Source organism: Globicephala melas, chromosome 19, assembly GCF_963455315.2.
Source record: "Globicephala melas chromosome 19, mGloMel1.2, whole genome shotgun sequence".
Lineage (NCBI taxonomy): Eukaryota > Metazoa > Chordata > Mammalia > Artiodactyla > Delphinidae > Globicephala > Globicephala melas.
The window spans coordinates 61126559-61153501 of NC_083332.1; the positions used below are offsets into that span (position 1 = coordinate 61126559).

The window sequence follows — 26943 nt, forward strand, 5'->3', positions numbered from 1 at the left end:
ATGTGGTGGAGCGCACTGCACAGGGTACCCCCAAAGTTCATGTCCCCCTGGAACCTCAGAAGGTGACCTGCTCGAAAAGGATCTTTGCAGATGTAATCAACGCAAGGATCTCAAGGTTGAGACCGCGGACGAGGGTGGGCCCTAATTCCCCGAGAGCGTCCTTATAAGACACAGAAACACGGGGGCCACGTGAGGACAGAGGCAGAGTGATGCAGCCACGAGCCCGGGAACCACTGGAGCTGGAAGAGGCAAGGACGCTCCTCCCTCCAGGTTCCAGAGGGAGCGCGGCCTGGTTTTGGACTGCCAGCCCAAGACTGTGAGGGGGTAACTGCTGTCGTTTTAAGGCCCTGGTCTGTGTCCTGTGCTGCGGCTGCCCCACAACACTCCCTGTTTCCACTGTGCCTTCACAGGCATGGTCAGGACATGCCACAGCCGTGGCCTTGGATCCCGCCTCACCATCACGGGCCAAGCGAGCAGGTGCTTGGCCGTGGGACTGAGCCCCATCTGAGAGTCAGCTCTGTAGGACCCCTGCCCTTAGCGGGTCTCCTGCTCCACCCAGAGACCAGGCACCCTTGGGAGGCTGCATCCCACAGCTGGCTTGCTGCGGGTCCCTCTTTCCCATCTCCACACCCCGGGCTGAGCGCACAGTGTCTGGTGCCTATTCTCCGCTCTGCCTCGGGGGTGGTGGTGACGGTGCCCATTCACCGTGGCCAGCGTCTGTCTCCGGTGTCATCCGTCTTTTAAACTCCTGGAGGAGCTGCCCCGGGGCCTCAAGATCAGCTTCAAGCCTCAAAGGACCCTCTCTGCACTGCACAGGCTGCAGAGACCCCTGGGCACAAAGTGTGCCCAGCACAGGGCTGTGTGGCTGCCGCCCCCGTCCTGCTGCGGCCCCGTCCGAGCAGCTGACCACCCAGGGCACGGGTGAGCAAGGTCGGCAGGGAGAGAGTCAACTTCCAGGCCTTTGGTCTCATCTCCGAGGGCAGCACAAGCAAAGCATGTGACTTCCCACCTGTGATGACTCTGGACTCGGAATCTGCCCAGAGCCACGCAGGCCGACGGAAAGGTCTCAACTAAAAACAATCAGAGCACCCGGAGGGCTGCCCTGGCGGCGCAGCGGTGGACAGTCCGCCTGCCGATGCAGGGCACGTGGGTTCCCCGGTCCGGGAAGATCCCACATGCCGCGGAGCGGCTGGGCCCGTGAGCCATGGCCGCTGAGCCTGTGCGTCCGGAGCCTGTGCTCTGCAACGGGACAGGCCGCAACAGTGAGAGGCCCGTGTACCGCGAAAAAAAAAAAAAAAAAAAAAGAGCACCCAGAGGAAAGAGACACCCGCATCCAAGCCCTCCCGCGGTGGCCGAGGGGTGCCCACGTCTGCCGCGCGACCTGCTGCTCTGGGCACTGGGTGAGGAGCAGACTGGCCCGCCCTCCCCCTTGGCCCCGCCCCTGTCTCCTGGGGCACAGGTGACCGTGGGGAGAACTGAACCCCAGCCAAGGCCTGGGGCCGCTGTGGCCACTTCACACATGAGGACACCAAGGCTCTAGCAAGCGAAGGGCCCTGCTGAGACCCAGACCCTCCCAGGACGAGGGTCTCCTCCCTGCCCCCCAGTGCTCTGGCCACCTGGCTGGGCTGCCCAGGGCCTTCCCCACCAGCTCCGGACACCACACCCTGGGACAGGACGCAGGGCGGACCGTGCCTCGAGGGAGCTCTCGTCCCCGCACACAGTGCCCATCGTCACAGGCCTTGTGGGGTCATGACTGGACCCCGACCCTGCTACAAGCCGGGCAGGGTTGCGCCACCACTGCTCTGTGCCCTGGGGGCCCACTAACCTAAGAACTAAAACACACACTGTCAAGTGACTCCCAGCCTCGTCCCAGCCCTGGGGGCACGCTGGCCTTCACAGCTCCACCGGGGCCTCCCCACTGCCAGGATCCCCTTCGGCCCAGGTGGACTCCTGCCACGCCTGCCCTAGGTCACTCCATGGCAGTGCCCAGACACACATGATCAGCACAGGGGCCAGGAGCCTCCACGCCCAGGTCTCCCGGACACGGGGGCCTACGTCTCAGCGCCAGGTGACCTCACAGGAACTGCCATGGAGGCCAGGGCCCGGGGCCGGGCCTGTCGGTTCCCCCTCCCGTGAGCTCCCCCAGGGGGCACCCTTAACCTGCAGGGTGACACCAGCTGCTCCAATTGCTCCAGGAGACGCCGGGGGCCCGCCCACCGGAGGACACAGCCGAGCAAAACCACAACGGTCCCATTGTGTGTCCTCCAGGAGTGGCCGGGGCTCAAGGGACGAGCCTTCCCCACTCCCACCCTCCAGTCTCGGAATGGCCTGGCCTAGGGCCGTGGGCCTGCTGGGTGTTGTAGGTAAAGGGCCGACAGAGAGAAGTCAAAGCGGGCACGAAGTGCCCCTCTGCCCACCGCTGTCACTCAGCCCTGGTCCTCGGGGCACCCCCCCCCCCCACACCACGCGCCGGGCCTGCTTCTCTCTGTGGCCGCCCCTGGCCAAGCCTCCGCCACCCACACTTCATGGCCACTGGGCTCTGAAACGCCGGCCTGATTTCAGTGCCCCCTGCTGAGAAGGCTGGGAGGGGGGGGGATCCAGAGCCCTCGCGTGGTGCCAGGCCCCGCATGCGTGCCTCCCCCGGCCTCCGGGCCACCCGAGCCCCTCCCGGGCCCTGCAGAGCCAGCCCCGGTCACACCAACTCTGAGCCTTCATCCAGCCGTCCCTCTGGCCCTCAGAAGGGCCTTCCTGATCGGGGCCGAGCCCTGCCTGCCCGTCTGCGAGTCTCCTGCGCACATGTCTGATGTCCGCACACCAGACACAGCGCGAGCCCTGGACGGCAGGGCCGAGTCCTCAACTGGGTCTCAGCACAGAGCCACACCCGGGGCCTCAGAAAGTTCTGGTGAAGGAGGACAGGAAGGCGGGCAGGACTGCCCACGAGTCTCACTGGCAACGAGGACGAGGCCTGGAACAGAGGCCTGGAACCTGGACCTGCCGGGCTCCACGCCCCAGCCCCTTCTGCAGCCCCCAGGCCCCTCTGGGCACCAGGCAGGCCAGGCGGGGCCAGGCACTGGTAAAGGGCAGAGACGGCGCGTGGGCAGGTCTGCGAGATGGGGGTCATGTCCTCCAGATGCACCGTGGCTCGCGGCCAATCTGGGCACCATTGCGCTGAGCCCCTGCCCGAGGGGTCCTGGCCCTTCCGCCAACATTCAGCATGGGATCCTTGGGGCAGCCGCCCAAGGGGTAAGTCAGGCGACTCTCGTGGGGAAAGGGTTGTTTTCACAAAGTGTCCTCTGCAAGGGAGGGCATCCATCTGGGAGGGAAACCAGCGGACAGGAATTTTGCAGACACTGCACTGCCTCCCAGGTTCAGAAAGGAATGGCTTCGGGGGGGGACGTTTTCGATGGCAGTAGGATTATAAACACGTTATGTATTCAAGCTGAACAAAGGCGCTTTGCTCTCCCTGCTGAAATTTGTTTTTACAAGACTCCGGCCCCCCTACATTCTTCATCAGCCTGTATCTAATCACACCAGCCAAGCAAAACCTGCACCAGCAAGTCCTCTTCCAATGACATTGACGTGCTCCCCAGCTAGACCGTCTGGTGGGCGCAGGATGGATTTTTCCTCCTACCCACTGGTCTCCACCCATAAGCTCTCAGTGGCAGGGAGTCCCTCAGCTCCCTTAGTGCTCCCGTCAGCACTCCTGGTACCTGGAACCCAGCCCGGCCGGGGTCCTCCAGACAAAGTCTTGTCTTTAGGAAGATGCTGGCACCTGAGCTCCCAGGAAGCCAGGGGACACAGAGGCTGGTCTCCCCGCTCCCCGACACACGGGGCCACGGGGGTGGGGGTGGTGCTGCTCTGTGTCGTCACGGTGACCACAGATCTGTGGCAGCCACGCACAAGGCTAGCGTGGGCCTGCCATCCAGCCATCCTGGAGAAGCCAGTACCTCCGTTCACCAAGAGACACCCTCGAGAATGTTCCCGACAGCATCCCTCTCAGTAGCCAGAAACGGGGAGACTCCACCTGCCCACAGCATAAACTTTGCGGCACATTCACGAGAACGCGGCCCAGCGGGAAGACACACTGCCACCAAACGCCACTGCATCGGCGCCCATCATGGAGGGGTCGGCATGGCGGGCAGCCATCCACAGGGCACGGGGACCCTGCTGGGGGCTGGGGGCAAGTTCCCGTGTGGAAGATCCAGCGGCACCGGCAACAGCACCTCTCGGCCGTGCTGCTAATGCAGGAGGCGCGTCGCCAAGCTCTCCCCACGAACCACCGCCCACCCCGGTCACCACCAGGCCCACCCTGTGTGGGCAGGACAGCAGCCTCTGCATGGCAGACCTGTTTCTCCTGCTGCTCTGGGACGGACGACCCGCCAGGTGACGTGCAGCCCGCCTAACTCAGTGTCAGTGCTTCTCCCGGGACCGCGTGACGCGCCGACTCCAGTGACACCCGTTAGCTAAGGCGGTGGATTTGGGGCCGGGCGCTCAGAGACGGGGACCCCTCCCCCTCCCCCCACACGCCCCCAGGCTCAGCAGGGCCTCCCGGGACAGCTGGGAGAGCCCAGGGGCTGCACTCACCCTTCCCGATCTGGATGAAGCCGAGTAGGATGATCAAGGCCAGCGCCAGGAGTTTGGCCGCGGCGAAGGCGTCCTGGACGCGGGTGGCGGCCTTCACGCTGTAACAGTTGACGGCCGTGAGCAGTACTGTGGAGACAGGGGCAGCGAGTGAGTCCCGTGGAAACACGGGCAGAGGGGCCGGCGGGCAGAACCCCAGCCCTGAGGTCACAGGCTGAGAGACAGCTGTGAGCCCAGGTGCCCCCCAGGCTGCCAAAAAGGCCTTTTTGTCCTAATGAATGAATTTCAACACGTCACCGCCACCTGAGTCCCTCCTGCAGGAGCCCTCGAGGAGAGCGCTGGGCTCAGAGCAGGCTGAACGCCCACACTGCCATCTCGGGGTGGGGGGGTGCTCAGTCACCTTTCTGCTCCCACCTGACACTTCAGCACAAGTGTCAGGCTCTCCCACAGGCACCCAAACTTCTCAAGGTGGGAACCCTCTCTTCAGAGGGTCCTCGTAGGATCCCACAGGGGCACAAGGGGTGCGGCATCAGCCTGACAAGTCCGGGGGGGGGGGGGGCGGTCCACGGGGGCTGAAGGAGATGCACAGCCCAGGCTCCCAGTGGTGAGAATAGCAAACAACCACGAACTCTGCGGCTGGTGTCACAGCAGATACTAAAGACCCAAACTCCATGCCAGTCACCACCAGGGGGACGGAGAGGAGACACGGGGGGCGGGCAGCTAAGCCAGGCTCCCCCAATGCGCCGACACACGCAGGCCCCGCCTAGGACCCCAGGGAGACCCTCCAAGTCCTGAGCAGAGGTGGAGGCAGCGCTCAGTGTTCAGGGACCTCGCCAGCAGCCCCTCTGCAAACTCACCACAAAGCAAAATGAGATTAAAACAAAGGCAACAAACCAACACTCAACACCCGGGCCTTCCTACTCGGTGGTTCCTACCTCTCGGCCGAGTCTCACGTGGAAACACGCACTCCGTGAGGCCAGCGCTCCAGTGCCCACGCCACTGCTGACGCCAGCTACCCAGGGAGATGGCCGGGGCGCAAATGGGGCCTTTTATTCTCGGCAGGCTGGCGGTCGAACATTAACCAGCACAGCCTGGACCCAAGGGAAGGGCGTCTGTCCACCATGCCCCGCACACACCGGCTTTTCCCAAGGGCTGCGCTGGGTGAGAAAGTCTGGACCGGGCTTCTGCTCCAGACAGAACCAACCCCGGGCTGGCAGATGCCACGTGGCTTCCTCCCCCAGCTAAATCAATTATGTGTACTTTTACGATGTGAGGGAAAGGCCACAACGAAATAAATCCACGCTGTTTAACTAGATGAGACCTGACAGTTCAGGTGTGAGGAAAACAGGACATGGCCCCCTGAGCTCTGGTTAGGGCCGGGGGCCCGCACTGCACCCCGCCCACGCTTAGCTCTTCCAGGAATTAACTGATACCCAAATACCGCCCCCGCCCCATCACTTTCTCTCTGCTGCCCTAGGCCTGGCCGACGCGGCGGCTGACCACGACTGTTCGCTAAGCCCTCAGGAAGCTCAGGCTGAAAACTTTCAAAACCAGTTGCTTCTGGCTGCTACCCCTAAACTGAAACCCTCGGATGTTCCCAGACCAGATACGAAGGCAAAGAGCCACCTGGAGGGGCCCGCACTCGTGGGGACCCGGGCCGAGGCGGCACCTGTCAGAGGCTCGCGGCAACATGAGCTGCCTCAGGGTAGTGGCACTTACACGAGGCTGTGAGAATGGGGGGACAGGGTATCCCTGGCACAGCACTGAAGCCACCTCCGGCAGCAGGAGCTGAGCCCAGGCTCAGATGAGGGGCCGACGTGTGCAAGGGACAAACAGGACCAGTGGCCTCCGCCGTGTGGCTCTGGGGTGGACACACTCTCAGTTCGGGGCCTCGGGACCAATGCAGAGACAGCTGTCCCGTATTAAGTACATCAGCACTGCCATTCCCAGCACAGAAGAGGAAACAGAGGCTCAGAGAGGACCCCTGTACACGGTGCTAGGGGCAGACCCAGATCTCTGAGGCCCGTCTGATCTCCCACCGCCAGGTCGGGGGCAGGGGTGGGGGAGGAGGTTGAACAGCAGAATTACCTGCTCCTGGGCATCCAGGCTGGTGCGACCTGCCACGTGGCTGGGACCCAGGGTGAGGGGGCCTTGGAGGGCAGCCCAGGTTCCTTCCCATCACTGGCCCCAGGGAGCCTGGGCACAGGAAGGCGGGGAGGGGGCTTTTCCAGGACAGTCGCACATTATGGGGAATGTGACAGCCCTGAGGCCTTCCCTTCCGGATGCGCCAACAGGCTGACAGATTGCATCACACTCCTCCATTCATGCCAGGCAGGAAGTGGGGAGAGCCGTGGCCAAGCCACACGGGGAGGTGGCTCTTCCCGCCGCCAGCCCTGCCCAGCTGCCCTCGCTGTTACCGCTGCACCACTCACCTGGTTTGACTCACCCCATTTGGGATGTGCACCCCAAGGGGAGCAGGGGCACCTCTCCCCACCTCACAGATAAGGACCTGGAGGATCCAGGAAGGGGGTGTGGCTGGCCCAGAGCCCCAGCCCCAGGGCCATCCCCCTGCAGTGGTCACTGGGGGCGGGACGGACCGAGGCCCAGGGCCCCTCCTCTACCGACCCAAGGCCCTCCCCTTCAGGAACACAGGGTGCCACCCTGCCTGTGCAGAGCGGAGCCCACCCGGCAGGTGTCCGAGCCCCTGTGGACAGAGGGTATTGTTCCTTGAGCTCAGCTCCGTGTCAGAGAGTGGACAGGCAAGGCCGGGCTGGCCGTCTGCAGTAGGGAGGGGAATGGGCTGGATCCCAGAACAAAGTGGACTTTGTAATATTCATTTCCTTTATAGAAAGAAGAACTGAGACATATGATGAAACTTTAATGTCCACTGACTTCAGCTGATGAGTAAACAAACGCTTTATTATCCTTCCTAGTGTCCTTTTTAAAAAACTCTGAAATGAAACAGAATCTAAAGTAAATCAGGGGATTCACTGGGACCCGTGTCTCTCAGCCTTAAGGAAAGCAGTGCTGGGAGGCTCTGGGAGGCTGGATTTGCCTCTCGGCTACACTGGTTTTAGGCCCCGTCACCTGGACAAGGTGCCTGACTCTTCAGAGCCTCAGCTTCCACACCCGCAGGACGGAGGGGGATGACAGGGACAAGAGAGGCTCCGGGTGTCACACAGGGTCTGCTGCTGCCACTACCACTACTCCCGGCAGTACCCCCATCTGCGCTGCGTGGCAGGGGGAGGACAGTCTACCCCAGCGCGCCCGCAGGCGGGCTGCTGGGTGAGGCCAGCACACTGGCGGGAGGGCACCCCGGCTGGCAGCCGGCCCCCTCGGGGTTCCCCGTGCCAGCACCCCCAGATAAGCACCCCGCAACAGCTGGGGCCGGGGAGATAGAGCCCAGCGGCCTCCGGAGAGGAGCGGCAGTGGGCTGCGTGCAGAAGGCGGGAGCAGGCGGGGCCTGGCGGCTGGTGCCACAGGCCAAGCGGGAAGCCCGCCCTTCAGGGCTGTGCCTGTCCTGCCCTCATCCCGCCGTGACACAGTCACCTAGCTGGCCTGCAGGGGCACCCCAGCTCAACCTCGCAAATGAGCCGGGGACCCCGGGGCTGTGCTGGACGGCCCACCACCCTCTGCAAAGTCACCGTTCCTCTGCCAACGGACCCACGAACTCGCACTCACACCCTGGTCCACCGCCCCCCACCCCAGGGGCTCCACCCGTACCCCATCCTCGTGCCCGAGACAGCAGGAAGTGCTGCCCAGTGGGGGAGGGAGAACCCCTTGGCTGGCCTCCTGGGCTGCTCTCACCCCATGGCCCTGGGGACAGCTGGTCACACTTAGAGCCGGGCCATGAGCGCCAACTCCAGCTGCGGCCTGGCGGACCAGGTGGCTTGAGTTCAGAGTCCTGTCTGCAGACCGCAAGGGCCACACGTGCCCAGGGGGCCACCCGGGCCGAGGACAGGGGCTGGCCCACGGGCTCGGGGATGCACGGCAGCTCCCCCATCTGTTATTTCTCAGGACCCCCCTTGGGTAGCGCCTCCGGGACCCTCCCAGACCCTGAGCACAGGGTGGCCGGTGGGGAGCTGCCACTGCTCCGCCCACCAGCGTACAAATGGGACGGGTGCCACCAGTCTCTGGGAGGGCGTTTATCTGAGCAGTTCCCAAAGGCTCCTGCCCAGCCTCGCCTGACGTGACCTCTCACCCCGGCCTGACCGGTTATCTCACTCTCCAGGCCCCAGGGTCCACCTCCTGATGATAACTCTTCACACATAGGCTGCTGTCAGCTGTCAGCCACTGAGGGCCGGCCTCCCAGCCCCCTGGTACACGCTGCGCAGCCGACTGGCTGTCTCACTCGCAAGGGAGAGCTTGAAAGGCAAGGGGACCTGTTTTCATTTTAAAACACCAGAACAAAACAAAACAAAATACAAAAAACACACCCAAATCTTAGTTCCCCGAACCCGCACCCCCTGCAGTGGAAGCGCGGAGTCTTAACCACTGGACCACCAGGGAAGTCCCTCTGCTCAATATTCTGTAACAACCTAAATGAGAAAAGAATTTGAAAAAGAATAGATATGTGTGTATGTATAACTGAGTCACTTTGCTGTACACCTGAAACTAACACAACATTGTTAATCAACTATACTCGAAAATAAAATTAAAAATTTTTTAAGTTAAAAAAAAACAAAAGAAACCACACACCCAAATCCATTTCCCTCTCTGACAGAGGGTGACACCCTGACGGGATTTATCAGGCCCAGTGACCAGGGCTGCCCCTGGACTTTGTGTATTGCCAGTAACAAAATCTTCAACAAACCCGGCAACGAGGGCCAAGTGTGAGCACCTGCTGCGTGCTCTCCATCACTCAGCGTCCCCGGCACTCCTGGGAGTCCCCTCACCCTCACCCCCTCTGCTGACTCGAGGACAAACACACCAGACAACGGCATGACCGAGGCCAAGAGAACCATCTGAAAGCTGAAAGCAGAGCACCTGGGGACTGGCTGGCCCCCCACTCATCAGAAAACCCATCTACTGTCCCCACGTCTCTGATGGGGCCGCAGCCGTGGACCCTCCCTCGTCCCCGGCCCAGCGTCTGTAGGGACCGTCCCCCTCCAGGATGGAAAGGGGAGTGCAGGTATCACTCGGGTTTCATGCAGGGTCCACGGGTCAGAGCCCCAGAGCCTAGAACCTCACTACCAAGTGAGTCCTACGAAGCCGCCAGGGCGTCCTCAAATGAGTCTCTGAAGAAGGTGCTTTCTGTACGTGGCTTCAGGACGCCTAAGAAAAAGGGCCAATGCTTGAGGCAAAGCCAGTCTGAGGCCCAGCGGTAACTGCCACCCCACACAGGTGGGAGGGGCCCAGACGCCAGGCAGAGGAGCCCCGTTTTACCCGCAGCGCTGCCGGCAGGCCCCCGGCGGCCCCCGAGACAGGAGCGGAAGTGGCTGGCAGGCGGGGCCTGCTGCAGGAAGCCGGGCCAGCCCGGTCTCTCGGGGCAGCAGCTGTCACGGGGCCGGAGAGCAGCAGGAGCTGACTACCGTGACTGAGGCCGGACGAGCCCTGGGCCCAGGCAGCCGGCCCACCTGCCGTCCGGAGCTCTACCCGCCAAACAGCTGCACCCGCTGGGCACCTGGACCCGGAGCCCCGGCTGCAGGTGGGCCGAGGCTCCTCGACTGTGGCCAGGGAAAGCCTGGGCTTGCGTGACCCAGGCAGCTGGGAGAGTGACCACCGACAAAGCGTCCAGTCGCTCTGGCGTTCTTGTCCTGCCTTTACTCTACTGTCCCAAACCGCCCAGCACACGGGGACCCGGCGTTCACAGTGGGTGCCTGGTGCATCGGGGCCTCCACTCTGGTCCTGGACACCCAGATATCCGCTGGGCTTGGTGAGAGCCCCCTCCACTCCAGGCCCGGCCCCCCCCCCCCCCGATGGCCTGTGCCTCCACAACCCAGCACCTTCCCCTCCTGCCCTAACTCTGCTGCCTCCTAATAACAGATAGGTCTCCCCCCCACCCCGGAGCCTATCAGAATCTCTGAGGACCTCGTAAAACAGGTTCCCGCAACCCAGAGCATCTGACTGGGCAGGCCCGAGAACCTGTATTTCTGACAGTTCAGGGAGAACCAGTGGGTGACTTCACGACGTGTAATTCACCTTGACTGGCTCTAAGAGAGTGCACGCACAGGACCCAACTGTACCCCGAACACCTGAGAAGGCCGACCTCGCTTCCAGGCGCGCTCAAATACAGAGCCCGCTCAGGGTGACAGTCCAGCTCCTGGCCCACCCAGGACCCCACCACCGGCCACTCCAGATCGGAGCCTCCAGAGAGTCTGGAAAACGGAAAGAAAATGAAGGAATTCTCAGGGGCAGGGGCTGCTCAGGTGGGACCAAGGGCTCCAATTCCAGTGTCTGATCTCCGCGGAGAGAGGCAGTGGCCACAGGAGCCAACGGATGCCACACCTCAGTCCAGTTGGGACGATGCCCCTCCAACACCCCCACCCTTGTCGAGCCACTGATTTCCTGCAAAAAGAACTGCTAACAGGCCGAGTCACATTTTCAAATGCGACCAGCCCTGGAACGTGTTTCACGTTTTCCATTTTTAACTGGGGCTGGATGACGCCTGGCTACAGAGCTCCCCCTGCTTGGTGGTGGCGGTCTCAGCGCGCATCAGGAACAGGGCTGACACTTCATTTCAAAACACACCAGGACTTCCCTGGAGGCGCAGTGGTTGGGAGTCTGCCTGCCAAGGTAGGGGACACGGGTTTGATCCCTAGTCTGGGAAGATCCCACATGCCGTGGAGCAACTAAGCCCGTGCACCACAACTACTGAGGCTGCGCTCTAGAGCCCGCGAGCCACAACTACTGAGCCCACGTGCCACACTTTCTGAAGCCCGCGCGCCTAGAGCCCGTGCTCCACAACAAGAGAAGCCACCGCAATGAGAAGCTCGTGCACCGCAACGAAGAGTAGCCCCTGCGCAGCAGTGAAGACCCAAACACAGCCAAAAACAAAAATAAATAAATTAAAAATAATAATAATAAATAAAACACACCAGAAAAAGGCAAATTCAGTTCACTCTGAGATCTGCTGACACCCGAGCCCTGAAGTTAGCAGAAACCCCTCAAGTCTCACTTTCTTTGGTTCTTCTGAAGCAGAGCCCTGCAGAACACAGAGGTTCCCAAAGGTCCCCCCGCCTCCACCCCCAGCCCCAAGGACAGCCAGGCCCATAGGAGGGAGCCCCCCTCCAAGTTGGCCCTGATTTCTAACATGCTGTGTGACCTTGGGCAGGTTACTCAGCGGGTCTGAGCCTCTGTTTCCTCATCAGCTAAATAGGAATACTGCTGCTGGCCCCACGGGTGCGTTTTAACATGCAGACATGCCGACAGGCACGCCTGCTGAGTAAAGACGCGCTGAGGACGGCTGAGGCTGTGTGTGCAGGGGACTCCGTGGTTAGTCTCCATCCCTGGCTCGCACCTCTGTGGTCTGGAATCCCCCCGCCACCCACCCAAACCTGCTGCAGCACCTGAGGGTGAGAGGACACTGCAGCATCTACCCAGCCCCCTCATTTGCTAGCTGGGGTCAGTGGAGCTCAGAGAGGTTGTCCAATGTGCCGGAAGTCACACAGCAGTCACCAGGGGAGTGGGGTGAGGACGCCCAGGCCTCCTAAGTCCCACTCCCATGTTCTGGCCACTTGACTGGGGTCTTCAACCCCAGCTGCCCGTGACAGGTTCCCCACCCTGGCTCCCCCAGCACACACTGTATGCACTATTACAGGCCTGGCTCTGCCTGGGAGGGCCTGGGCGTCAGTCCTCTGACCATGTGGTCCAAGGTGCAGCCAGGGAAGAGACCCACCAACCAGAGCAAGTCCCACAGGGCCCCACCCACCATGAACACACATCTGCTGACACCCGTGGAGGGGAGGGGACGGCTGGGTGGGGGGCACAGAAGCAGGCTGTCGCGGTTGGGGGGCGGGGGGGGCCTGGCAGGGCTGACTTCAGAACCCTACGACCCTGGACAACAGCCCGGGCTGAGAGTCCCTCCCCACACAGCGATAGGGCAATCCTTGGTCACCTGGGATGAGGCCAGACATGGACCCTCGACGACCCTCTGTGCCTCAGCAGGTGAGCTGGCCCCCCAACCCCCCGACCCGGGAATAAGTGCTCATAACCGGACTCTGGTGACCTTCCCTCCCCACCCAGACCCCCGAACCCGGCCCCTCAGCCCGAGCTGTCAGCCCCTCCTGGAACAGGCCGCCTGGGGGCAACTTCTCTCCCCACGTCCCTCCCAGCCACACGCACCCCACCCCCGCCTCGTCCTTTCCCCCAGCTCTGAAGGGGTCTGACACCACGGCTGGTAACGCGTGGGGTGTTGCTGCTGTGTGGGGTGCCCAGCCAGGGCCCCTCCACCTGCCGCTGTGCCAGACACACCTGCTGTCGTGCTGCGTTCCTGGACAGTCCCTCCAACACCAGACCCTCGCCGTGACGGGCCGGCCAATCACACGCCCTCTGCAGGCACAACGTGATCACCCCACCGTGCTCCAGGCTCTGAAACACAGGCCCCGCGAGACCCAGCACCCAGGCCCCGGGTCACGCAGCCGGAGAGCCGGAGCCAGGGCCCTCGCAGGCCTGCCAGCTGACTCAGGCTGACAGGGTGCCCTAGAAGGGGACCAGCTGAGGACACAGCCCTGCAGCCAGCGTCCATGCCGAGGGCTGAATCTTGTACCGGCCTTGGGCAGCTCACGTGGACAGGGACAAAGCGCTAGGGGGCCACGGGGTTACAGGGGGCCACGGGCCCACGTCTCTGGGCAGGGGCCTCGGTTCCGTACTGGCTACACTCGGGGCGACTCACAGACGATCAGGCTGCCAGCCAGCAGCCAAGGTCAGGGTGACGCAGAGGGCAGATTGGGTTCCCTGCAGCAGGCCGGAGGCTTCCCAGAGCCGGCGCATCCCCCGGGGGGGAGGGTGGCGCAGCCCGGAGGACGCCCCTGCCTGAAGGCAGGTCTGGACACACAGGCAAGGGGGGAAACCACACCCCTCCCTCCGGCTGCCCGGCCAACCCACACTCCCAAGCAAGAATGCAGGATCCTGCCAGGACTGAGGAGAGAGCTGGGTGGGGAACTCCTGCCAGGAGGTACAGGGGACCCCAACCATCGAGCCAAGAAGCTGCTGGACTGGGCAGTGGTCCTGCTGGGGGCAGAGGACAGGACAAGGCCCGTTGGTGGGGACAGGCGTGCTCTGGGCAGCTCCCCCAGCCAGTAATCCAGACAAGGGCCCGGGAAGGTTACCCTGACTGACTGGGGGTGTGGAATCACGTGCCCCCCGGTCCCCGGCACCTGCTGTGAGTCACCGGAGGGGACAGGAACTGGAGGCCAGCATGGGCATGGGACAGGGCCCGTGGCCACTGGGTAGATAGAACCCATAGGGCACCTGTCAGCCACCCTGCCCTGGAAGCTCGTTTGCAAAGTTCTGAGAGGAAGACGGAGGTTTTTCTAGATGCTTTCCTATAAGGGGTCCGACTCCCCACAGTGCGGGGGCAGTGCTTCCCGGAGAGCCCAGGACACACACACACCTCAGATCCACTAGTGTGTGCCCCTGAAGACCTGGCGCCTGGACATGGCGACCGACACTGTCCCGGACGCCTGATACCCCCAGCACGGACACAGCCGTGTCCCCACGCCGGATGACAGAGGCGGCTCCGGAGGGGAAGGGCACCACAGCCCCGGCTCCCGCCCACCGCGCCGCAGTCTCCCTGGCTGTAAAGTGGGGGTGATGACACTGATTTCAAAGGCTGGGCCGTTTATGCCGTGACGGGGGCACTGCTCTCGGGGGGCGGGGGGAGGCTCCCAACCCGGACGGGGCCCCGGGGTTCTGGGAAGCTCTCACCGCGAGTCTGGGGTGAACGAGCAGGGTGGACACCTCTGAGCAGGGTCTGCACATTCCATGGGATCATCAAAGGGGTCCGTGACCCAGAGGAAAAGGGTCAGAATCGCCCTCCCTCAGTCATGCGCTCTGTGAAGTACCCGCCACGCCCCGTGACTCGAGCCGGAGCGCTTTCATGTCTGGCCCAGGAAGTCGGATTTCAGGGCTAATTACCATGCTATCGTCTACACTCAGCTCACAGCTCGCGATTCTGGGGTTGCCAGCTCCTTGGAAACACCCAGAAGCCTCTGCTTCACGTGGCGAGGGGTTCAGGCCGGGCGGCTGGCAGGCGTCCAGACACCCTGAGCCGGCCTCGGGCTGTGTGCCGGCCTCGCTGTGACAGGCCTGGTTTGAAGCTCAGGGACACAGCGGTGGACACGCCGGGAAGCCTGGGGGAGAGGGTGTGCTGCCACCCCCCACCCCCTTCGGCTCATGACCCCAACGACCAACTTAGCCTGGAGCCAGCTGGCCACGGCTCACCCCCAGCCACCAAACCCCTGCCTCATCTGCACCCTCCCCTGCGGGGGACAGCTGTGCCCCAGCCCTGGGCGGGGCCACCCCCCCCTCCCCCGGCAGGGCCGCGGTGCCGCCTGTGCGTTGGGCAGCTAAGCTCCGCTCCTGACAGGGAGACGCTGGCCTCCCTCCTCTCCAACGCTCTCCTTCCTTCTTTCCGCTAATAGAGGGGAGGAGAGCAGTTTGCAGGGCGGCTCAAGAGGTCAAGGGCGAACGCCAGAAGGAGGGCACAGCCGCCATGTGACCGGGGTCCCCGGATGCCATGCTCGTTAGACACGCAGTGGCCGAGGCTCCTCACAGACACCCCCCACGAACCCCCATGTCAGATGCGGAAACTGAGGCTAGGAGGGCCCGCGAATTCCTCAAATCAGAACCCGGGTCTGTCCACGTGCAGAACGCAGGCTCTTTGCCTGACACCAGTGGAAAATATCTCAGGTCACGGGTCGCTAGAGGAACAACAGCTGAGGACCCCCTGCCCCCACTCCACGCAGGTCTGCGGGAGGAAGGGTGACTGGGGCGGGGGCAGCTCATCTAGGGGAGCCTGGGCAACCCGCTCTGTCCCCTGTGAGAAGGCAGGAAGGAAGCGCTTTCCAGGCCACACCGAGGGCCACCAAGCCGGAAGGGGACGCAGAGTCCCACTCCTGGCCACCAGCAGACCTGCCAGGTTCTACAAGATGGACGGGTGATGTGCATGACAACTGGGGGGTCCGGGCGGCCGTCCTCCGCAGTGGGAGAGGGAGAAGGGCGGGCGGCCAGGCCTGCAGCCACTTCCCTGACACCTGCGTGTCCTGGGCGGGAGTGACCACAACTCAGACAGGGCCCCATCTGGCAGAGGGAGATGGGAGCCTGTTCAGACGCCTTCCCTTAGGAGCTTCTCCATGAGATAAAGGACTCAGTTAGGTCGCAGCTGTTTCTGAACCACAGTGGCTCCCAGGTACCTGCCCTGGGCAGCTCCTCTCTGTGTATGCCTCGTCCAGCCTCTCCAGATCCCCCTGGACCCATCAGAGAGAGAGGCGGCCAGGAAGGCTAGAGACATCGCAGACGAAAACCCGGCCAGGCGAGAGCCTCACCTCTCCCGAGAGACTTCTGTCGCAAAGATAAACCCAGTGTCCCCTGAATCTCAAACTAACGCTACCAAGTTCTCGCTAAGCGATAGATAACCCGTGCAAACCAAACTCCCGGGGCCATCGGCAAAGAGTCACGGGGCTCGTGTCCCTCTCTCACCTTCATGGCTCGTTAAAAACATGGAAACACCAGGGCCACGCCATGAGAGGGCCCCATTTCGTCAGACCTACCAGAAAAGGGGCTCGTCCCCTCCCCCCGTCTATACTGTCAGTGGGATCATTCTAAGCACCAAAGCCAAACTGAGTCACAACAAGCAGAAAGGAGCTGTCCTGGGGCGAGACCAGGGGACAGGAACGGTCCACTAGCAACACCGAGAAGAGCGTGGCTTCTGAACCCAGGATACACTGTTCAAAGAGCAGGCCCGGGGCCGCTCGTGAGGCACCAGCACGGGCTGCTGGGCCAGGGGTGCACGTGCCCCCTGTGGGGAGGGGCTCAGGGAGCACGCGACGCAGAGGGTCCTTTCTCCTCTCGAGGAGAAGTTCTAGAACCCACCCTGTGTGCAAGAATCGAACAACACTCAGAAACTTTGTGGCTTTTTGCCGCCTTCTCAGGCACCCCGCAGAGCAGGCCCCCTCCCTGCATGGCCACAACATTTCTCTGTGCCCCTGAGAGCAGCCCGGGCCAGCGGCTCCGAGTTCCGCCAGCCTCGGACAGGCCCACGTCCCCCTCTAGACACAGCAGGCTCTAGACTAGCGCTCACTCCTGCAGACAACGTATCCCTTTTTGTTACTGAAAACCTCCTTTCCATCAGAAAAAGCAACAAACACCCAGCTCACACCCAAAGGGGTGCTGTTCACGTGACCCTCCACGCTGGTGACCGGAGTCTTGGTGAGGGTGTACCCGCCACAGCCCCTCCAGAATCCACCCCGAGCCTTTACCTGCTTAAACCTAAAAGTTTAAGAAAGTAAGGCATCCATTTTCCAAGACTAGAAAGTGGGCCCTTTAAAGGCAGTATCACGTCATTACGTCCTGGGCCGAAACATTAAATAAGACCTAGCAATGATGAAAATCGCACAATTAAAATTCTTTAATTGGGGCTTTTCCTTACTCAGCCCAAAGCACCGTCTGAGAAGCCCACCAGAAGCCACAGGTTCCCCGTCCTCAGGCAGATCGACTGTTGCTGTGACTATTCCTAGATTTGGACCAAAAGTTTTTATAAGCTGAGATCCTCATCGCTGAGACTCCCCCAAAAGGCAAAACGCTCCCCCCCCCCACAGCGTAGTTGCTCTGTCAGGGTGTCAGGTCTCCTGGGGTCACCACTTCCCAGAGCGTGCCTCAGAGTTCTGAAAGCCCCTCAACACTACCACCACCACGCAGTGAGCTTATGCGGGAAGCTGGTCCCCAGGCTCAGAATCCCAACAGCATTGGCACGTCCTGCTGGTCAGAAGCCGCTCCAAGGGATGGCACAGTCCCCTGAGTCTTGGGGCTCGGACAGAAACCACAAACCAGCCCTGTTAGCTCTGCACTTCTGTGCACCGTCAAGGTGCAGACAGAGCCTCAAATTAGGGGGCAGCTCTGAAAGCAGGAAACTTCCGTCTTGCAAGCCTCCTTAGACGTTCGCCAAGGGGTAGGGGGAAAACTGCAGCAGCCACAAAGCAAAGAAAATTGCGTGGCTTTTGGTACAAGTGATTTTTTTTTTTCCTGAAATCCCACCAGAAAACAGCCCACCAACGTACCAGGACCTCCTCCACCAACATACTGGGGCCTTATCCACCAACATTTGGACTGTACCCCATGGCTGTGTCTCAGCGCAGCTTGGGACCCCAAAGCCACCGGCACACATTCAAGTTTCAGCCAAGCACCTCTCTTTTACAGCTCACTAGGCAACCTTCAGGGCACTCAACACTGCTGCCTACGCGAGCAGCTCATTCACTGCCCACACAGAATCTTATTACTATTTGGTTTTGTATGAGTCAGCCTTTCCTGATTAGCTGGTTTGAATGAGGTGCGGGGTGTTTTTTTTGGTATTTTTCTTTTTAAACTACGATTTCTCTCTTGAAAAGGGGAGTTTCCCTTGGGAACTCAAACAGCAGGTAGTTGGCTTTTGAAATTCAAGCACTCCACGTGGGTGCCTTGCAAGAAAGTAAGGGTATTGCTTCAGCTCCAAGAGCTCTGGACGGACTAAGTGGAAAGCTTAGTTCCGGCCTGAGGCTCAGGGCGGAGACCCTGCTTGCTGTCCGCCGAATTCCCAAGGCGGTGAGGAAACGAATGAATGAAACGCACGTGGGTTCTGGGGCTAGTGCCCTCAGTCTAAAACTGCGGGGTCGGCCCGGGGCCGCGGAATGTGAGCATGGTCCAGGAGTGCCGGGAGGGGCCCGGGACGCGGGCGCGCGGCGGCCTCGGCTCGGCGCCCCCCACCCACCCGCCCGCCGGGGTCCCGAGGCCGATACTCACGCACGCAGAGGCAGGCCACGAGCTTGGCGGCATCCTCGGGCACCGGGCAGGTGGGGAAGAGCGGCTTGAGCAAGTACGTGGCGAAGACGAGCGCCACGATGTACTGCGAGGAGGGCCGGATGATGAGCAGCTCGATCCAGAGCTTGAGAAAGGCGGGCAGCGAGCCGTAGACCTCGAGCATGTAGGCGTAGTCGCCGCCCGACTTGGTGATGGTGGTGCCGAGCTCTGCGTAGCAAAGCGCGCCCACGATGGAGAACACGCCGCACACGGCCCAAACCACCAGCGCCAGCCCCGGCGAGCCCGCCTCCTTGAGCACGCCGGTGGGCGTCACGAAGATGCCCGAGCCGATGATAGTGCCCACGATGATGGCCACGCCGTTGAGCAGCGTGATGTTGCGCTTCAGGGTCACACCCTCGCCCTCCGCGCAATCCGCGCGCTGCGCCGCCAGCATTCGCTCCCGCGCCTGCCGCTCCTCCTCCTCTGCCGCCGCGGGGGCCGCAGCCGCGCGCCGCTTCGGGCCCGAGCCCGCCATGCTGCCGCGCCGGCCGCGCAGGACAGGGCCGGACAGGGCCGGACACGGGGCGCTCGCCACCCAACAGAAAGAACCCGCTTTGCCGGCGTGGCCACTACGTTAACCGGCTCCGCGCAGCGCCTTTTATACGCCGCCGCCGGCCCCGCCCTCCAAGCCCCGCCCTCTGCCCGCGCCGCCCGCCCTGCCCTGCACGCTGCGGTTTACTCGCCTGGCTGGGGCTCGGTGTCCGCCTCTGTTGAGAGGCACCGGCCGGCCCCGCCCCGCGCACGTGGAGCTCGCGGTGTCCCGCGGAGCATGGCGGGCGGTCCGGGCCCCACGTGGTTCCGGGGATCCCAGCTCCGCCCCGCGCACGTGGAACGCTGGGCTCGTTGCCTTCCTAGCTAGCTCCCTCGTCGCCCCTGCCCCCCTCCCGCGGTGGCCCCTCCCGCGCACTGGGGACCCCGCTGCTCGTGTGGGAGCGGGCGGTGCAGCAGGGCCGACCTGGGGTCACAGCACAGGATGGATGGGATTTGGGGCGCCTTTGGGGCTCAAAGAAGGCACGCTTGCTCCGCTGGCGGGCGCCCAGCCCCGAGGTGGTAGGCGCCCTCGTGGTCTGCTCACCCTGCGGACTTGAGAAGTATTAAGATGATCAGAACCACCTCTCCTCGGGGGGAGCTTGAGGGCCTGAGGTCCCGAATCCCAGGCTTCATGAGTGCGATCTCAGAGAAGAGGGAAGCGCTGAGGCCACATCTGAACTCATTCCTGGGCTCAGAAATTCTCATTTTATCCCAAGGGGAACCTCCTTGCCAAAGAGCAGCGTTCAGGGGCTCACAGATTTGAGAGGTAGCGACACAGACTCTGGGAAACCAGGAATCTGCAAAAGCTCAATTAAATTGACAAAATGGGGGCTCCCAGAAGGAGCACCGTGAGAACTCCCTCCCCCAAACCTACCTGGAAAACCCAAAGGCACGCTGCAGGGTGAAGGGGCTTTAGACTTAAAGAACTCCAGAGGCTCCTGGATAGGAGGGGCGGCCAGGTAACTAGGGCTCAGAATGGGGAATGCAGGATGACCAGTCACCCCAGGCCTGGAAGCAGGAAAGAATCAGAAATACTACCTGATGGGCTTCCCTGGTGGCGCAGTGGTTGAGAGTCCACCTGCCGATGCAGGGGACACGGGTTCGTGCCCTGGTCCGGGAGGATCCCACATGCCGCGGAGCGGCTGGGCCCCTGAGCCACGGCCGCTGAGCCTGCGCGTCCGGAGCCTCTGCTTCGCAACGGGAGAGGCCGCGGCAGTGAGAGGCCCGCGTACCGCAAAAAAAAACAACAAAAAGGAATACTACCTGATTAAACTGACATGTACACAGGGAAGGAATTTAGAATCCCATCGCAGGTGAGTTTAGCCAAGGCATGTCATTTGGACCTTCCACGTCCCCCCAATCAACCCCCCCGTAAGAGGCCAGCCCTTCATCTGCAGTGTTCCGACCAAATGAAATCTTGGCGGCTGGAAGGTCACACAACACCAATATTAACTTTCAAAATGTCTAAGTTGGTGGCTTAGGGGGAATCAGAAATCTCTCCGCTCTTTTTCTTCCCACTGTCCTTTCCAAGGGTGCTGCTTGCAGAGACCAGATGACCAAGGGCTGAGCAAACTTCCTGAGCCTTTATCAGGTGCTGTGCTGAGCCCTCGGCGTGCAAAGCCTTACCTAATAGAGGGGGTGCCGTTGCACGAGGAAACTGAGGCTTAGCAGAGCAATGGAACATGCCTGACCAGTCCCGTGAACCTCCATGGTGTACTTCCGGTCGTCCTGCCACCCCTCTTCTTGTGCTTTATTTACCACTAAATACATCTTAGGATGTATTTTGCTTTCAGGAGGATGGCGGTGATCTGGCGATGCTCTAAGGAGAGTCCCAAGCACCTCCACCCTGGATTCCCACAGCTGCCACCTGCAGGTGCCGGCCACTGCACCGGGCTCCAGGCAAGTGACAGTGAGTACCTCCTCCAGACACAGAGAAGCAATCAGGAATTGCACGCGCGAGTGTAAAATTAACAACCGTGATAAGTAAGCCAAGGGCCCTAAGAGGCCAGAGAGCCGGTCGGAAGGAACACTCCAGTCCAGCTTTCCCAGAGTGAGAATTAACAAGGGAGGCGGAAGGAGCGGAACGTGCACGTGGACTGTCGGTGCCTCCCATGGGGGCTCCTGGGAAGCTGCAGGAGACTTAACAGCTGGAAGGTGACACCACCGCAGGAGTGTCTCCACTGTCCCACAGCAGACACACCACCACTGTCAGTTTCTGCTTGGTTTTCATATGATACCGTACTAGATTTCCAGGGGAAAACTTGCTTTGAAATATATATATATATATATATATGCATACTTATACACGTGTGTATATGTACACGTATGTGTCTATCTCAGGATTCCCTGATGCAAGTTAAACGAGCGGTAAAACGCCTTACTGGAAATCTCTCTAAAATCTTAGCTAAGAGCACCATCTAGTGGTGGAATGACAAAGGAGCTTTTTGTCCGAGGCAGGTTCAATCCGCTCACCCTGCCTTACTCTTTCCAGAGCTAACCAGTAATTTCTTAAAAGTGGTGTCATTTACGACCCCTTTGGGGAAGCCTCTTTCTCCTGTTTGGAGGCTCAGCGGCTCTGGTTCCAATCTCGAGAGAGAGAAGCCCGTCACAGGAAGATAGGCTGGAAGTTGGGCCAATGTAGGATCTGCCTTGAAGCTTTTTCTGCACGTTCTCTGAACTCTGTTCTGTTACCTCCAAACCGTCAGTGATTTTTTCGGATTCTTAACGGAAAAACGTGGGCTGCAGAAAACGGGTAGGGGGTTGGGGGAATGGGTGAAGGTGGACAAAAGGTACAAACTCCCAGATATAAGGTGAGTAAGACCTGGGGGGTCCAATGGGCAGCATGGGAACCATCGTTAATAACACTGTACTGTGTATTTTGCTAGGAGATTAGATCTTAAAAGTTCTTATGACAAGAAAAAAATTGTAGGTATGTGAGGTCATGGATGAGAACCGAACTTTTTGTGGCAATCATATTGCAATATAAACAAGTATCAAATCATTATGTCATACATCTGAAATTAACGCAAGGTTATATGTCAGTAAAACTGGGGGAAAGGAGATGGGAGGGGGATTTCATGGCAGCAGTATAAACCATGGGCTTGAGAGTCAGGCTGCCTGAGTTCCCACCTGGGCCCCGCTGCATACCAGCTGAAGGAACTTGGGCAAACCCTACCCCGCTCTGGGCCTCAGTTTCACTTTCTATAAAATGGGAATAATAGTACCTACTGCAAATGAACTGATATATGTAAAGCACTCAGATCAGTGTCTATTCCCCAAAAAAACAACTTGATAAACAGCAGCCCCGAGTAGTAGTAATAGTGTCTATAAAATGGCTGGAAAATGGAAGAAATTTACACCAAAGTGGTAACAGCAGCCAGTGCAGAGCTGCACTGGCTCTCATGCACGCAGAGGGGCTGGTGGCCCAGGCTCCAGAAGGAAGCTCTGGTGGGGTCAACCCAAGCCTTGACTTCCACATCTGCAAGACGGGGGGAAGTAATAGTACTTCTTTCTTACATTGTTTGAGGTTTAAGTGAGACACGGCACGTACAACCTCTCAGGCAGCGCCGGAGTAGAGAGTGAGCACCCTGCCCCCTTTGACTAGGTCGACCTGTGTCATCCTTCTGTCTCATTGGTGAAGAGGCAGAAAGTTGGGAAGTGGGTAAACAAGACAGTTCTTTGCATGTTGTTGCAATCACGGCCTTCTTACCGCTCAAGGTTTGTGGTTTTGAACCCTCCGAAGAATCCAAGGGTGACGGCCTGGAGTATGTAGAGTCCTATGACGTCCTGGCTCTCCTTTTTTTCTTTTTTTTGCGGTACGCGGGCCTCTCACCGTCATGGCCTCTCCCGTCGTGGAGCGAGCACAGGCTCCGGACGCGCAGGCTCAGCGGCCATGGCTCACGGGCCCAGCCGCTCCACGGCACGTGGGATCTTCCCGGACCGGGGCACGAACCCGCGTCCCCTGCATCGGCAGGTGGATTCTCAACCACTGCGCCAACCAGGGAAGCCCCTGGCTCTCCTTTTGAACTCATTCTTTTTCCTGGAAAAAAAATGTACCTGATAAAACCTTCACTGGTGTGGAAGCTCCCCCCCTTCAGGTGGCTGAGCTGCTGTGTTTGTTCTCAGTCGTATGGAACAAACGTTTGTGTTCTTTTCACGTAGCAAGTGTCTTTTCTTCTTCTTGAAATTTGTTTTTAAAAGCCGTGCTTTCGTGGTGCTCAGCTGTTATTTTTCTTCCTGTCTGCGTGCTTGGAAAGGTGGGGCCGCCCTTAGCAGTCTCCGAAGTTAAGTTCTGTTTTCCGAGCAGGTGTGTGCCCCGCCATCACATTGACTGTTGAGCCCGGACCAGGACTCGAAGATGTTTTATGTCATTTCATTATTGCATCAGCCATGGCTAGACCCCGGTCGGGGCTGGAGGAATAAGACAGGCAGTGAGTTCAGTGAGTGGCCAGCCCGGGCTCAGACGCACGGTGGGCCTTTAATCGCAGCTGCGATGCTATGGCCTCTCTCTCAGCCAACCAGGCCACCTGCCCTCCAGGACCAGACTGACGAGCATGTGTACTCTTCTGGCCAAAGTGGCTTTATTTTAGCTCTTTGTGGCTCCGGGCAGTTTCACTTCCCTCACTGGAAACCCCCCATCCTTGTGGAGGGCAGGACACGTGACTTCCCTGCACAGGCTTTTCGGCTCCCTTCAGATGCTCAGCGAGGTCGCCCGATTTTCTGAAGTTCCTTTGGTGGACATGGTGATTGACTCTGTAACTCTGGGGAGAACCAATGCCTGGGGATTTCTGAGACATGGTAGAAGCAAAACTAGAGATCTTAGGGCTAGACTGTCCACGGGCGGCTCCATTAAGTTAAAACAAGAAAAATAAGAGTTTGCCTGGGTTTCGGGCTCCGGGCTTGTGACAGGCCGCTGTGAGGGTTTCGCCTTCCGCGGGCTTGGCTTTCTCCATGTGCTCAGAAAGCGGGCCCTGCTCCTTGACGACCCCGGAGGAGCGATACCGTAGTAGGAAACGGGGCTTGAGAGTTCAGGCCTGCCTGTCAGCGGATAAACACGTGTGGCCCCTGCACGCAAGGGACTGTCATTCAGCCATAAAAAGGGGGTGCCGACACACACCACGACGTGGATGAACAGTGAAAACCCTGTGCTCCGTGAAAGGGCTGGATGCGTGGTAGCGTTTGGTTCCATTTATACGAAATGTCCAGGAAAGGTGAGTCTGGAGAGACAGAAAGTACGTTAGTGGTTGCCGGGGCTGGGGGAGGGGGAGGGGGAGAGGGTGGCAGCAGGGACCAGGTTTGGGGTGATGAAATGTCTTGGAACAAGACAATGGTGAGGGTTGCACAGCAATGTGAATGCCCTATATGCCACCGAATTGTCCACTTTGGAATGGTTAGTGGTTAATTTTATATTATGTGAATTTTTACCTAAAAAAAGCATGCAGGCCTACAGTCAGAGGCCCTGGGTTCAAATCCCGCCTCTGCCTCTGTGGCTAGTGGGGCTCCGGGGAGGGACACCACTCAGCTTCTAGAGACTCAGTGGTAGGAGCAGGGTGAAGCCCCCATTCCTGACAGAGCTGCAGCCAGTGGGCTGGAGTGAGGGTACGGCCAGAAACTGGGCCAGTGGACTGGCTGGCTGGGTGCCCAGGTCCCACCCTCAACGTTCCCAGCAGAGGCTGAGCTGGACCACGTGTCAGAGGAGACACGGAGAGAACGGTGGTTGCAGCAGCCCACCCATGACCATCCCGTGACGAGTGGCAGTCCCTTGTCAGGGCCTGGTCACTCGTCCAGGTCCTACCCCCATAGGTATGGGTTTGGGACTCGGGGTCCTCCTGGGCTTTACTCCAGACACCTGGGTTGACCAGCCAGAGGACTGGTTGCTGGACTTTGGTCCGAGTCCGATTTCTTCACACGGATGAAATGCAATCAGCACTTCTGTTCTCATCGTGCACCTCCCTGCATGGGCTCGTTTGGGAAGCACTACTGCCCTATCCCACTGTTACCGGTTAAAGTGTGTCCCCCCAGAACAGAATGCTGCAGTCCTAACCCCAGAGCCTCAGAGTGTGACCTCCTTTGGAAATAAAATGAGTTAAGATGAGGTCATCGTGGAGTGGGGTGGCCCCTAACCCGGGATGGCTGGTGCCCCCATAACGGCCATAGGAAGACAGACACCCAGGCCTGGTGGAAGGCAGAGGTTGGGCGGATGCGGCCAAAAGCCAAGGCCACCGATGACACCAGAGCTGGAAGAGGCAGGAAGGACCCTCCCCTGCAGGCTGCAGGGGGAGCTCGGCCCTGACGCCGGACTTCAGGCCTCCAGACTCTGGGAGGATAGACTTCAGATGTTTAAAGGCCCCAGTTTGTGGAACGCTGTCTTGGTGGCCCCAACCCGCTCTGTGAGATGTTACAAAAGGTGGAAATCTTTCCACGTGCGGGCCCCCCCTTGGACCTCACTGTTCCGTTACTCTGTGCCAGGTGCGGGGAGGTCCCGCCTGGCCAGTACGCGGCACCCCCCCGAGCTCTCCCTTAACACCTGCATCCCTGCGCCACCAGCACCGTAGAGAACGCGGCCTTTCCCGAGTGAGGTGAGGGGCGCGCAGGGCCAGCAGCAGCTGGGGAAACTGCCCTGGAGGACCAGCTTGTGGCTGGGAGGAGGGAGAGCAGATGGGATGCTGTCCTGCCGGGAGCCCCACGGGGGTCCCGCAGACGCTGATATGAGCCTGCAGGTCCTCAGGACCCAGGGTGCCCTCCCGCCTCAGAATGGCCACCTCCGGGAGGGACATGTGGAGGGAAGGGTGGGGGCATGAGGTGGCCTACAGTGCTCAGCCCGCTCCTGGGGTCCAGCTCGGGCGGGCACGGACTGGGTGAGGGGCTCCGGCATGATCTTTTCTGACCCCGTCCCCAATTCCATCCCGAGTGGACACAGTGACGGGAAGGTCTCAGCTGTCTCTGCCCCCCAGGCCCACGTGGCTGGACAGCTCCCTCAGGCCCCGGGATGAGGCCCTGCTCCCTGCGCCCAACCGCCGAGCAGTCCCTTTTGGGGGCATTACCTGTGTCACCCCAAAGCAGCCTGGGCTCCCATGCGGCCCATGGGGCTGCCCTGCTGGCCAAGGGTCTGAGAACCTGCCCCCGCTCAGCATACACCTCTGCTTTACCACACTTTGCCCCTTTAGTTTCCAGAAATGAGTGGGAAATGGAAAAACGAAAAGGCTAAGGCTATAAATGTAGCTCTCACGACTTAAAACGACCAAAGAAAGTCAGCGCTGCAGGTCGTGGGAGGTCTTTCTCCACGCGTTCCTGAGAGCTTCTCTGCCCCCGGCCTTCCCGGTCAGCCGAGGGCAGCTCTGTCCTCCAAGCGGTTTGCACCAAACCGTTTGGCTTTATCCCGACACCCCACTTTCTCTCGCACCCCCAGCCAGTATGGCTGGAAAGCACAGTGCAACTGTGTCCCACATCCAACACTTCTCACCACCGCTGCCGGCTGGGTTCCGCCTAGGGTTTGCCCGTCACCCCGCATCTCCCCAATTTGATAATCTGAGTGAGACGTACCCCTGCCCTGCAGCTGTCCTCACATCCCTCGGAGCAAAGCTCCCACCTACATGTGAGCCCCAAGCCCACTCTGGCTGTGGCTCCTCTGATCAGGTCTCTGACCTCTTCTCCTGCCACTTTGCCCCTCGAGCACTTCGTCCCAACCACGCAGGTCTCTCTGCCACTCCTGAACCTTCCAGAACCATCCCCACTGTCTGCACGGCCCACCTCCTCACCTCCTGCAAGGCTTTGCTCAGAGGTCGACTCCTCAGTGAGGCCCACCCTGACCGGTCACTTGGCTCTCTGCCCACACTTTGC

At 60.4% G+C, this 26943-nt stretch overlaps 1 protein-coding gene across 1 annotated transcript in view; it reads right to left on the reverse strand.

Annotated features, from left to right (window-relative positions):
* SLC7A5 (solute carrier family 7 member 5) overlaps window positions 1-19166 on the reverse strand; it is a 33168-nt gene extending 14002 nt beyond the window's left edge. The window contains exons 1-2 of the mRNA XM_030849129.2: window positions 18517-19166; window positions 4585-4710 (exon numbers count right to left, since the gene is read on the reverse strand). Coding sequence (XP_030704989.1) covers window positions 4585-4710; window positions 18517-19048 — 658 coding nt within the window. The 5' untranslated portion in view covers window positions 19049-19166. The remainder of the gene's footprint in view (window positions 1-4584; window positions 4711-18516) is intronic.
* Window positions 19167-26943: the final 7777 nt, after the last annotated feature.